The sequence below is a fragment of the Schistocerca nitens genome, chromosome 2, assembly GCF_023898315.1.
Source record: "Schistocerca nitens isolate TAMUIC-IGC-003100 chromosome 2, iqSchNite1.1, whole genome shotgun sequence".
Classification (NCBI taxonomy): domain Eukaryota; kingdom Metazoa; phylum Arthropoda; class Insecta; order Orthoptera; family Acrididae; genus Schistocerca; species Schistocerca nitens.
The window spans coordinates 747,579,050-747,593,596 of NC_064615.1; the positions used below are offsets into that span (position 1 = coordinate 747,579,050).

Consider the following 14,547-nt stretch of genomic DNA (forward strand, 5'->3'; position numbering starts at 1 on the left):
TGAGGATAATGCATTCGATCCTTCCGAACTTGCTTGCATGTTCATTGATTCGGAAGCCGATGCCGTGGTCGCATCGTTTCCGATTGATTTTCGTCGTGTAGCTACTGCCACAGCTGCTGACCCTGTCCTTGCTCCCGTTTTGCGTTTTGTTGCTACGCAATGGCCCTTGTCAAAGTCACGGATCGAGGATCCTTTGGTTCGCCGTTTTTTTGCTCACAAGGAGAGACTTTTTGTCCGACGTGGTGTTTTGTTGTTGCGTTCCGATAATGATCGATACCGAGTCGTGGTCCCACGTTCGTTACAGTCCTCTGTCTTAAAGCTTCTTCACCAAGGACATTGGGGTATAGTGCGAACGAAACAACTTGCTCGACAGCACTGTACTTGGTTCGGAATCGATGCTGCGATTGCGAATATGTGCTCCTCTTGCGTGGCGTGTGCCGAACAACAATCCGCACCGCCGCGGAAATTCTTTGCATGGCCGAAAGCCACTTCCCCTTGGCAACGCTTGCACATCGATTTTGCTGGTCCATTCTGGAATGCTCGATGGTTGGTTGTGGTCGATGCTTTCAGTAATTTTCCTTTTGTTGTCCGGATGTCTTCCACGACGTCTTCTGCCGCCATCCAAGCCTTGTCTGCTATCTTTTGCATTGAAGGTCTTCCGCAGACTATTGTTTCCGACAATGGCCCACAATTCATGTCCGCAGAATTTCAGTCGTTCTGCAAGGCCAATGGTATTCAACATCTGACATCCGCGCCGTTTTCGCCTCAGTCAAACGGTGCCGCTGAACGATTGGTCCGGACTTTCAAGTCGCAGATGTTGAAGTTGAAAGAGTCGCATTCTCGGGAGGACGCTTTGTTGCTCTTTTTGTCCTCATATCGCTCTCAGCCCCGCGATGGTCGCTCGCCGGCTGAGTTGCTCCATGGTCGTCCTCATCGAACTCTGATGTCTTTGCTGCATCCGCCACATCAGGTTCCTGTGCAGCGGCAGACTCCTGCTTTTGCTCCTGGCGACGTTGTCTATTATCGCAACTATCGCGGTTCACAGCGTTGGCTCGCAGGGCGCATTCTTCGCTGCCTCGGCCGCGCGATGTATTTGGTTTTGGGGGCCTCTGGTGAGGTGCGTCGGCATCTCAATCAGCTGCGCCTCTGTCGTCGCCTGGGTTCTGCCGCTCCCCGTCTGCTTTCAGCGACGGAGCCGTCAGGTCAGCGCCCTGGGGACCCATCTACTGGCTCGCCTCATCCCCAGGTGTTACCGACGATGCCTTCCATTTTGCCTCATGGCGTCGCGCCGCCGCAGCCGCCGCCGGCGCCGCCAGCAGCGGACGCTTCGCTGCAGCCGCCTCGCGCCTCCCTGGGTCACGCGCCGCCGCTTGCTTCCCGTGACCAGCCGTCCTCCGCCATGGACCTCTTGCCCGCTCCGGACCAGATGTCGTCTTCGCCCGTCGGGTGCTCCGACCACATGGAGGTCGACCCCGCGGCTCCTCTTATATCATTACGTGCGCAAACACCTCATGTTGACGTGCACCCTGGACTAGGTTTGCAGGCGTTTCCTAGCTCCCCTCGGACCGAATGGCCGGGTGCGGGTGGCACAGCCTCGCCTGTTGTTAGGCTCCCCACCTCATCGCATACGTCAACATGGGGTCCTCCCCACGGCGGGCGGAAGCCTTATCTCACGACCGTTCGCCGATTTGCGGGGGAGGAATGTGGTGTCACCGCTAGACACCACACTTGCTAGGTGGTAACTTAAATCGGCCGCGGTCCTGTAGTACATGTCGGACCCGCGTGTCGCCACTGTGTATTCGCAAACGTAGCGCCACCACAGGGCAGGTCAGAAGACACGGACTTGACCTCGCCCCAGTTGTACGGACGACATAGATTGCGACAAGACGTATCACGTCTTCCTCTCATTTGCCGAGAGACAGATTAAATAGCCTTCAGCTAGTCCATCGCTTCTACCTAGCAAGGCGCCATGTGTATCATTGCTAATTGCTTACTACTATGCAAGAGATGTATTTCAACAAGAACAAGACTACATTAAAGTTAAGTATATTAAAATCTCTCTTCTTTTCTTTATAGTTTTCATCCAGTCTCCTGTTTCAGAATTTACGCCCGTCTGCGTTAGTTTCGCGTGCACCTAGCCACTCATTGTGTCGAGACCTTAGGGAATCGACACAACAAGCGTTACGTAGAATAAACATATAACAAAATTACGTGCCCCCCTTTGCATAGTATAAGTTCCCGAAAGCCTCGTTTCGATACCTTGAACTGTTCACACAACGAATGGGTTGTTTTGCAGCTGACCCAGCACACACATGCATCGGAGGCGCTGTGATACCAAATCCATACTCTCTCTCTCTCTCTTTCTCTCTCTCTCTCTCTCTCTCTCTCTCTCTCTTACACACACACACACTTGCGGAAGCACTGAACCACCTCGATCAGTTCTTCTTAAGGATGGACGAACGAAGGTCAACGGATGACAGCCAGTGGATTCGGCCGAATGTTGGTCGCCAACGCATTGGTGTTCGGCCTCGTCCAAGGGATTCGCCCATGTGGATTCGCAGTTGGCTCTGATAACTTGCCGACGCTGCTCCCGTTTTGTAATTGTTGTGAAGTAGCGTTTTAATCACAATTTCACTGGCCACTGTCATGAGGGAAAAAGAGGATTTAGGATATGGGCTATTTAATAATTTATTTCAGAGTGAAAGCTAAAAATTTCGAATCAGAGTTGAATTATGTAGGCCCCAAAGTTTCCAAAGGTGGCACCTCTTTTAGGCATCCTCACAAGCACCTCGAGTTTCTCTTTATTGCACACGACGAAAAGACGTCAATAAAGACCCCATTTTCTTTATTACATCATCGTATTATTATCTAACAGCTCGCGTATTTCCCTTGACGGGACTAACCCTTTCAATTTGTTTTTATAATCGTAGGTTGAAGGGTCCCATAAACATAATCGTATGTGATGAAACTCTGTCAGCTTTAATGTTGCATTCATATTTCAGCATTTTTAAATACAATAAATACAAGCCCTTTCAAGAGGCACAGCAGATCGGTAAGGAACCAAAGAACATTTGACCTGGCGTCCACACTAGGAGAGAGGTCCAAAGGCCAACCAACCACCAACGCTTTGATGTTACCGCCAGCAGACGGAACCGCTGAAAGGGGCCTATAGTCCTCTTTCACAATCATTTTATTTGCTTTCCAGTGCACTTTGCATCCTACAGAACAATTCGGGTGTTTTCGTTGCTAAATTTCGTAGCAGAGAAGACTGACCTATGATTCAATCTAGCCGTAGCCTATTTCTTTTACAATTTGCAAGCATCGTATGGCTGTTATGTTGGTTATTTTCAGACTTGCAAATGCGTCTGTAACCCCATTATAAGTCTTCCATGTTTTTAAATGCAACCCAACTCACGACCATGATTCCATAACATGTGTATCCCTTGTTCTCCTATTCCAAAACTCTCTGGCTTGGGTGAGTGAATGAATGTGGGAGTGTTTCATTTTGCTGTACGGTGGTTTAGTCTGGTATAGAGAATCAGTGTTAGTCCAACAGAATGGCAAACCTTTGTAGTTTTCAGGTAGGCAGAGAGATTTGTTCCCTTTGTGTGGAAGTTACCGGTGTTAGGTTGCTGGCGGAAGCCTCAGCCTTGGGCTTTGCTGGCCACGGGGTTGTGTGGGAGAAGTTTTAGTGTGAGATGGGCAGTCTGCTGCCGCCTCTCCGAGGGTCTGCATCCAAGATCTCTTCGAGGAAAGGTGAGTCGATTTAATGGCGTGGCGCGTTGTCTCATAGCGAGAGGGGAGATTTTAGCTTTGGCCTCGCGTTTTGTCTTATAAAGATCGTTTTGATCGTTTTGCTGGGTCACAGCAAGGAATGCAAGGCTTTTGCAGACTTTCAGTTTGATTTCTAATGCGGACTTTGCTCCGTAAGAAGAACGTAGCACAAAGGTGTTGCGTATGTTGAAGCTATCTCACGTAGGAAGTGCGCCCTCGGTTCAGTGTGAATGTTTGAGGATTTTAGCTTTTGGCCTCGCGTTTTGTCTTATAAAGATCGTTTTGATCGTTTTGCTGGGTCACAGCAAGGAATGCAAGGCTTTTGCAGACTTTCAGTTTGATTTCTAATGCGGACTTTGCTCCGTAAGAAGAACGTAGCACAAAGGTGTTGCGTATGTTGAAGCTATCTCACGTAGGAAGTGCGCCCTCGGTTCAGTGTGAATGTTTGAGGATTTTAGCTTTTGGCCTCGCGTTTTGTCTTATAAAGATCGTTTTGATCGTTTTGCTGGGTCACAGCAAGGAATGCAAGGCTTTTGCAGACTTTCAGTTTGATTTCTAATGCGGACTTTGCTCCGTAAGAAGAACGTAGCACAAAGGTGTTGCGTATGTTGAAGCTATCTCACGTAGGAAGGGCGCCCTCGGTTCAGTGTGAATGTTTGCGTACCTGCGACTGCGTGTATATACATTCTAATCTTTTCCGAATCTTGATAATTTTTGCCTCTTTGTGAAATTTCCTTGTTTCATTACTATATGTCCGTTGGAAACCATCCGCGTGGGTTAATATTAGAGTTTGTTGGCCCTCTGCCATTACCCTTTGTCTGTTCAAATGTGTCCTCTGTAAAATGTTAATTGTTCGCGGCTGCGTGGTTTGATGTTGCTACAATTTGGCCACGGTATGTAGAAAGTGTGTTTCCGCGAACCGCGCGGCCACATGAGTTAACTGTGAACCTAACTTTCCCGTGGCCGCCTGTCTCATTCCTAGAGTTAGTTATTGCTCTGATTTTGGAATATTAAATATATCCTGTCCGGATTATTCAGTTATATTTGTGGTTTGTGGTTCATGTTAAGCGCGTAAGATTGTATCTGCGGCCCTCGTTGAGGCGGTTTTTCCAAACCGAGGTTCAGCTTTAAATGCAACCGTGATATTCAGATGTACTCTTTCATTTAATCATTTCTCAACATAGCGGAACAAACCACCTAGCTTCGTTGCATGTTGCTGTTGGGGCCGCCCTTGCAGTTCTTTGAGTGAATGTGGGTCTGATTGCGAGTATCAAACATTTCCGATCCCCCTCTAATTACGACAGCGATTCTAAATTAAGAGATGCTGTTGTGAATCGTACATTACATTTATCATGATACATAGTGTTTCACAAGCAATCGTATTTAATTATCAGGCAACAGCAGTTATATAGATGTCTTACATCAATGTCTTAAGAAATAAATAATTTTGTTTCAAGTCCTATCCAGTATACCGATGTTATGTCTCCTTTAAATACGCCATTTACCTTGTCGTTTCCTTGTTAGCCCATCCACAGCGTTTGCTTGCGCGCACGTCCAATAATTAGTGTTCCCTTTTTATTTAAAACAAATTCTTTAGAATATATCTTGTTTTCAGGAATGTTACTGCAAGCTGCTCTTATTCACAATGTTCACACAGTTTTTACTTTATTTTAATATTTGATTCATGTGAACAATACCTGGATCATATTGATTTGATTTGATTTTGATTTTATTTTAACAGGGAAGCTAAAACAGCTTAGTAGGTCTAACCCACCACTGCCCGCACCAAAACTGAGTTTATTGTGTAGTATCGCTCCCTGTATATCTAGTAAAGCCAAGCAATGCCCTTGAATACTGCAAGGAGTCCCTTTGCCAATTTTTTGTTCGACGCAATTTCTTCAGGTCTAGTTGTCCTGAAGATTCTGTATCTTCTGCTCTCCAGTGCCATGCAATCGAAGATTAGGTGTAATGCAGTTTCTTCACCCTCATCACAGATCCTATCTGGATCATACACTATTGGCCATTAAAATTGCTACACCAAGAAGAAATTCAGATGTTAAACGGGTATTTAGTGGACAAATATATTATATTAGAACTGACATGTGCTCACATTTTCACGCAATTTGGGAGCATAGATCCTGAGAAATCAGTACCCAGAACAACCACCTCTGACCGTAATAACGGCCTTGATATGCCTGGGCATTGAGTCAAACAAAGCTTGGATGGCATGTACAGGTACAGCTGCCCATGCAGCTTCAACACGATACCACAGTTCATCAAGAGTAGTGACTGGCGTATTGAGACGAGCCAGTTGCTCGGCCACCATTGACCAGACGTTTTCAATTACTGAGAGATCTGGAAAATGTGTTGGCCAGGGCAGCAGTCGAACATTTTCTATATCCAGAAAGACCCGTACAGGACCTGCAACATGTGGTCGTGCATTATCCTGCTGAAATGTAGGGTTTCGCGGGGATCGAATGAAGGGTAGAGCCACGGGTCGTAACACATCTGAAATGTAACGTCCACTGTTCAAAGTGCCGTAAATGCGAACAAGAGGTGACCGAGACGAGTAACCAATGGCACCTCATACAATCACGCCGGGTGATACGCGAGTATGGCGATGACGAATACACGCTTCCAATGTGCGTTCACCGCGATGTCACCAAACACGGATGAGACCACCATGATGCTGTAAACAGAACCAGGATTCATCCAAAAAAATGAAGTTTTGCCATTCGTGCACCCAGGTTCGTCGTTGAGTACACCATCGCAGGCACTCCTGTCTGTGATGCAGCGTCAAGGGTAACCGCAGCCATGGTCTACGAGCTGATAGTCCATGCTGTTGCAAACGTCGTCGAACTGTTCGTGCAGATGGTTGTTGTCTTGCAGACGTCCCCATCTGTTGACTCATGGATCGAGACGTGACTGCACGATCCGTTACAGACATGCGGATAAGATGCCTGTCATCTCGACTGCTAGTGATACGAGGCCTTTGGTATCCAGCACTGCGTTCCGTATTACCCTCCTGAACCCACCGATTCCATATTCTGCTAACAGTCATTGGATGTCGACCAACGCGAGCAGCAATGTCGCGATACGATAAACCGCAATCGCGATAGGCTACAATCCGACCTTTATCAAAGTCGGAAACGTAATGGTACGCATTTCTCCTTCTTACACGAGTCATCACAACAACGTTTCTCCAGGCAACGCCGGTCAACTGCTGTTTGTGTATGAGAAATCGGTTGGAAACTTTCCTCATGTCAGCACGTTGTAGGTGTCGCCACCGGCGCCAACCTTGTGTGAATGCTCTGAAAAGCTAATCATTAGCATATCACAGCATCGTCTTCCTGTCGGATAAATTTCGCGTCTGTAGCACGTCATCTTCGTGGTGTATCAATTTTAATGGCCAGTCGTGTATTAATAATTACATTCCATTTTTTTGAGTGACGTTACAATGAATTTTCCTTTATGAGTTTTTTTCTTATGAATAGATTAATTAATTTTCCAACTCAGTCAAACCTCTTGTTTGTAGTGTGGCTAGAGTTCGTGGCGACCCAATCTTTTACTTTGATTTTAATGTCGGATAGCATTTCCATTTGCGTGTGGCCCTTTTCGCCATCAGGATATAGCTGAGGGCTCCACCCATTTCATAAACACCACTTGAGTGCACGTTACTTACACCTCTACCAAGGTCAACGACTTCCTTGGCTCTGATTTTTCGTCTGTACACACTAAGCAAATCGTGGTCAACGAAGCGATCAGCTGTCGTTCTTTGGCCTTTGCTGGCTTTATATGTGTGCACCTTAAGATGGGTTCTTTTCCACTTTTTGAGTAGTTGTGTCTAAGTTACATCTACATCCATACTCCGAAAGCCACCTGACGGTGTGTGGCGGCGGGTACTTTGAGTACCTCTATCGGTTCTCCCTTCTATTCCAGTCTCGTATTGTTCGTGGAAAGAAAGATTGTCGGTATGCCTCTGTGTGGGCTCTAATCTCTTGGATTTCATCCTCATGTTCTCTTCGCGAGATATACGTAGGAGGGAGCAATATACTGCTTGACTCCTCGGTGTGGGTGTGTTCTCGAAACTGCAATAAAAGCTCGTACGGAGCTACTGAGCGTCTCTCCTGCAGAGTCTTCCACTGGAGTTTATGTATCATCTCCGTAACGCTTTACTAAACGATTACTAAATGATCCTGTAACGAAGCGCGCTGCTCTCCGTTGGATCTTCTCTATCTCTTCTATCAACCCTATCTGGTACGGATCCCACACTGCTGAGCAGTAATCAAGCAGTGGGCGTACTGTAACCTACTTCCTTTATTTTCGGATTGCATTTCCTTAGGATTCTTCCAATGAATCTCAGTCTGGCATTTGCTTTAACGACGATCAACTTTATATGATCATTCCATTTTAAATCGCTCCTAATGCGTACTCCCAGATAATTTATGGATTTAACTGATTCCAGTTGCTGACCTGCTATATTGTAGCTAAATGATAAAGGATATATGTATTCGCAGCACATTACACTTGTCTACATTGAGATTCAATTGCCATTCCCTGCACCATGCGTCAATTCGTTGCAGATCCTCCTGCATTTCACTACAATTTTCCATTGTTACAACATCTCGATATATTACAACATCATCCGCAAAAAGCCTCAGTGAACTTCCGATGTTATCCACAAGGTCATTTATCGTGAATAGCAACGGTCCTACGACACTCCCCTGCAGCACACCTGAAATCACTCTTACCTCGGATGACTTCTCTCCATTGAGAATGACATGCTGCGCTCTGTTATCTAGGAACTCTTCAATCCAATCACACAATTGGTCTGATAGTCCATATGCTCTTACTTTGTTCATTAAACTACTGTGGGGAACTGTATCGAACGCTTTGCAGAAGTCAAGAAACACGTCATCTACCTGGGAACCCGTGTCTACGGCCCTCTGAGTCTCGTGGACGAATAGCGCGAGCTGGGTTTCATACGATCGTCTTTTTCGAAACCCATGCTGATTCCTACAGAGTAGATTTCTAGTCTCCAGAAAAGTCATTATACTCGAACATAATACGTGTTCCAAAATCCTACAACTGATTGACGTTAGACATCTGTTAGACGTCCCTTATTGAAAACAGGGATGACCTGTGCCGTTTTCCAATCCTTTGGAACGCTACGCTCTTCTAGAGACCTACGGTACACCGCTGCAACAAGGGGGGCAAGTTCCTTCGCGTACTCTGTGTAAAATCGAACTGGTACATGCAAACGTGGCACCTGATGCAGCAGACGTAGAAAGGAGCACACTGTTGGGAACGGTGGTATGTGTGTGTGTGCAGGTACCCAAGTGGTCATCAGACATCGAGTTTGCGGCGCGGCTGCAGCACAACCGTACCACGGTGCCTGCAGCAGACGGGGGTTCCCCGCAGCCGCTGCAGAGGCGCCACCTGGACGCCGCGCTGGCGCTGCTGGTGCTGGGGCTGGCCGCGGCCGCAGCCGCCTTCGCTGGAGAGCTGGCCGCACACGCCTGGCGGCGAAGGCTGAGGGTGGAGACAACGCGTTCATCTCACTGGCGCCGGGCGGCGCTCTTGGGAACGGCTCCTGCATTTGGAAAGCTCTTGCATATGCGGCCGACATAAGCCAACCACAAATCTGTTTACAAGCTGCAACATGGTCACAAGTAGAACAGAGATTCAGAAAGTGTGAATAAATTTCTTTATTTGCATCTATTATGACGAAATTGTTAGGTCCTCAAAAAGATTTGTTTTAAAAACACTTTCTAATAAAATGGATCGATAGTGGCATCATCAAATCATAAAGACAAAATCAGCTCAGCATGTTCGCACGTATATAAAATATGGTATATACTAGGGAAATCTTGTTGACAGCGCTGCTATTGTTTTGAATAGTAGCGCTGTTAACAAGATGACTCTAGTACACACCATGTTTTATGTATACGCGTAGAACTGCGTTGGCCTACTGCAGTATCAACAGTGTGGCAACAAAACTATGAGGCAGGCGAATCACAGGGCTTAGCGCCTGTGGATCACAGGCGGCGGTTGTGACCTTGAGGTGTCTATTTCTGTGACGGTCATTTTAGCGTTACTGGACATTAATATGAGCTGTGTCCATCCTCCACCCTTCTCATGGCTGCAGCTGTTTTGGTGACACTTTCAGTGATGTGCCCGAGTGTCTGTGGAGCAATGGCAGCTCATTGTTCCTCACGAGCCGAAACAACAGAAAGTAGTGGTGCTGCACGCTGGGGTCTGGCATGAAGTAGACTTTCTAACGCATCTCAGAGGTGTTCCACTGCGTTCAGATCGAGGCTCTAGGCAGTCAAGTCGGTTTTAGGAATATTATTGTCCAAATCATTGCCTCACGTTTACTGTCATGCTGATATAATGAATGATCTCCCTGAGCTGTTGCTCTACTGAACGCGGGACACAGGAGTGTAAAAATCATTGATATTAAGAAAGAAATAACACTTTTCACTTGTTTATTACAATCGAACTGTGAAAGAAATACATTTCGCATGTCACTAGACAGGGTGAGCTTCAAAGTTTTATGTTCACACAGACACAATGCCATGCACTCAGCAAGAACACGATCCGTTGCTCGAGAAACATCGAAACGGTAGTCCTTTTTATTCCACACACGCATCTACAGGTCCCAGTTTAATAAATCGACAGCTTCAAAACTCAGTTCAGCTGAAGAGTAGCTGCCTTGGGTGGGACAAAGACTCTCTTACGTACCCCGACGGAAAATACTGCAAGGTGTGAGGTCTGGTGACCTAGGAGGTCAAATGCAATGCACAAGATCTTGTTGTCCAGCACTTCCAATCCAGCGTTGTGAGGTAAGGTTGTTAAGGTAACGTTGCACCTCAAGGTGAAAGTGAGGTGAAACGCTGTTATGCATAAAAATGAAAACATTGGAATATTCGTGAATTTGGGGAAACAGTCAATTCTGAAGCATGTCCAGGTGTGACATTTCTGTCTCAGTTTGCTCTGCAAAAAAAGAAAGGTCCATTTACTTTGTGAACAGAAATGGCATAAAACACAATCACTTTCGGTGAATCTACACTACTGGCAATTAAAATTGCTACACCAAGAAGAAATGCAGATGATAAACGGGTATTCACTGGACAAATATATTATAATAGAACTGACATGTGATTACATTTTCACGCAATTTGGGTGCATAGATCCTGAGAAATCAGTATCCTGAACAACCACCTCTGGCCGTAATAACGGCCTTGATACGCCTGGGCATTGAGTCAAACAGAGTTTAGATGGCGTGTAAAGGTACAGCTGCCCATGCAGCTTCAACACGATACCACAGTTCATCAAGAGTAGCGACTGGCGTATTGTGACGAGACAATTGCTCGGCCACCATTGACCAGACGTTTTCAATTGGTGAGAGATCTGGAGAATCTGCTGGCCAGGGCAGCAGTCGAACATTTTCTGTATCCAGAAAGGCCCGTACAGAACCTCCAACATGAGGTCGTGCATTATCCTGCTGAAATGTAGGGTTTCGCGGAGATCGAATGAAGGGTAGAGTTACGGGTCGTAACACATCTGGAATATAACGTCCACTGTTCAAAGTGTCGTCATTGCGAACAAGAGGTGACCGAGACGTGCAACCAATGGCACCCCACACCATCACGCCGGGTGATACGCCAGTATGGCGATGACGAATACACGCTTCCAATGTGCGTTCACCGCGATGTCGCCAAACACGGATGCGACCATCATGATGCTGTAAACAGAACCTGGATTCATCCAAAAAAATGACGTTTTGCCATTCGTGCACCCAGGTTTGTCGTTGAGTACACCATCGCAGGCGCTCCTATCTGTGATGTGTAGCTTCAAGGGTAACCATAGCCATGGTCTCCGAGCTGATAGTCCATGCTGCTGCAAACGTCGTCAAACTGTTCGTGCAGATGGTTGTTGTCTTGCAGACGTCCCCATCTGTTGACTCATGGATCGAGACGTGACTGCACGATCCGTTACAGCCACGTGGATAAGATGCCTGTCATCTGGACCGCTAGTGATACGAGGCCATTGAGATCCAGCACGGCGTTCCGTATTACCCTCCTGAACCCACCGATTCCATATTCTGCTAACAGTCATTGGATCTCGACCAACGTGAGCAGCAATGTCGCGATACGATAAACCGCAATCGCGATAGGCTACAATACGACCATTATCAAAGTCGGAAACGTGATGGTACATATTTCTCCTCCTTACACGAGGCATCACAACAACGTTTCACCAGGCAACGCCGGTCAATTGCTGTTTGTGTATGAGAAATCGGTTGGAAACTTTCCTCATGTCAGCACGTTGTAGGTGTCGCCACCGGCGCCAACCTTGTGTGAATGCTCTGCAAAACTAATCACTTGCATAGAACAGTATCTTCTTCCTGTCGGTTAAATTTCGCGTCTGTAGCACGTCATCTTCGTGGTGTATCAATTTTAATGGCCAGTAGTGTATTTCGTGTTCGACGACGACGCCAGGATTTTGTGACCCCCAAATTCTTACATTATAGCGATTTACTTTACCCGCTGCAGGAAACACCGATTCGCCTGAAAAGATGAGTCGTTCGGTAAAAGTGTTCTCTGCCATATCCTGAAGAACTGAAACACAAACTTCGTACCTTCTGTTATGGTCGCCAGGACGCATTTGCTGTAATAACTGCAACTTGTTAGGCTGCATATCCAGGCGTTGTTTCAGAGCGCTCTACAATCTTGTTTGAGGAAGCTAAAGTTCCTATCCTGCCTGGTCTGTGTGAACGCATCTCGGATATGCTCGACGTTGTCGTCAGACGTGCGCGGCCGACCTTCCATTTGCATATACAATGGACTTCGATGAAGTTCTTTTATGCAGCTCATAAATATGCTTGTGCAAAGGCTACTCTTCTTGCTGAATCGACACGGAATGCACGTTGTTCTTGAACAATGGATTACCTTCACGCAAATTCCAGAACACAAAATGGTTTCTCTTGTGGTGTAACCGATCGCCGAAAAAAAAAAAAAAAAAAAAAAAAAAAAAAAAAAAAAAAAAAAAAAACTCCACGGGCCGTGAAGGCCCAACGGTACCGACCGGCCGTCGTGTCATCCTCAGCCTACAGGCGTCATTGTGGACGCGGATATGAAGGTGCATATGGTCAGCACACCGCTCTCCCGGCCGTATGTCAGTTTCCGAGTCCGGAGTCGCTACTTCTCAATCAAGTAGCTTCTCAGTTCGCCTCACAAGGGCTGAGTTCACCCCGCTTGCCAACAGCGCTCGGCAGGCCGGATGGTCACGCATCCAACTGCTAGCTCAGCCTGACCGCGCTGAACTGCGGTGATCTGACGGGAACCGGTATTACCACAGCGGCAAGGCCGTTGGCAATCGGGACCTTGCTACAAGCAAATAACAGTGCAGTTGTGTCAAAACTCTGACGCCCCCTCTATTCAGTGACATGTACAAAGTGTTTTCGTCTTTTATAGTTTGTAATAAACAACTCAAATCTGTTCTTTCTTTTTGAATCACCCTGTGTGTTCGTATGCTTCCATATTTAACGTTTTTTTAAGTGCAATAAGTGAGAAACATCGCCATACCACCATACTAGCACCACGGTACGTCATAGTTGGCACTAGACGTACTGTCAGGTAACGTTCTCCAGGTATTTGCCAAATCCAAATGCTTCGAGCGGATTATCAGAGTGTAGTGTGGTTCCTAACTCCAAGTTACTCGTTTCCAGTTACACACCGTTCTGTGGCGTAGCTCTTTATACCACCTCGTGTCTCGCTTACCCTGACTACATGAATGTTTAACTTTTCAGGAGTCGCTCGAACATTATGTCCCATTATTTTTAACTGTCAGCTCAACTGCTGGTAGCTCTTTGGGACTCAAGGGTGACTACTTGAGCTGATTTCATGCAAGTTACAACAACGCCACCCGCAATACTCGGCAGTCCCTGGCCGTCAGTACACGAGATCTGGATGGTCGTGATTTATTTTGTTTCTTCACGTTCCTGCTTCACAGTCAGGTCACTAACAGTCGTCTTGGGCAGCATTAGAAGAGTTGAAATATCCCTGACGGGCGTCTTACTCAGGTGACATACAATGACTAGCCCATATTTGAAGTCAGTGATGTCTCCTGGGCGATCCTTTCTGCCGTTTCTGCTTCTCTGTTAACAACACAGTATTCCTCGCCTACTTTTATACGGGTGCAACCGGCTCTAATAATATCTAACAGCCAACTTCACATTACATTACGACGTCCGGATATTTGTGGTCAGATAGTGTACTATGCAGGGTGCATCGTAATTAATAGCGAAAATTGACTTACGTGAAAAAAATACGATAACAGAAGCAAAAACTTTCCAATAAAAATGGCTCCACGAAGAGCTGTTTGTGAGGTAACTGCAAACGTGTGATTATGAGCCACTGCTGACTTCAGTATGAAATGTTGTTCCAGTTTGTATAACATTAACTCAATGTAGATTTTTCTATTAGGTACCTGTATAATTGGATTCAAATGTCATCTGTAGTCTATCTTATCAATAAAAGCAATACCATGTCAAAACATGTTACAGTTTACTGTACACTCTATCTGTTAAAAAGGAGGATTTCGACGTGTCGTAAACATGCAACTTGCACTTATCTCTACAGGGAGTTACGTCTTCATTCAACACCCAGAATCATCACGTGAATGTTTACAAGACTGTGCCACTCACTACTCTAGTTCTTCGGTAGTATCAGTGGGACTGTGACAAATAAGCGCATTCCCTTAACAAAC

The 14,547-nt window shown here is 46.3% G+C and overlaps 1 protein-coding gene across 1 annotated transcript in view; it reads left to right on the top strand.

Annotated features, from left to right (window-relative positions):
- Positions 1 to 9,405, top strand: part of LOC126235304 (glutamate receptor-like) — a 56,604-nt gene extending 47,199 nt beyond the window's left edge. The window contains exon 4 of the mRNA XM_049944028.1: positions 9,106 to 9,405. Within this exon, the coding sequence (XP_049799985.1) occupies positions 9,106 to 9,405 (300 nt within the window). The remainder of the gene's footprint in view (positions 1 to 9,105) is intronic.
- The last annotated feature ends 5,142 nt before the right edge of the window (positions 9,406 to 14,547 follow it).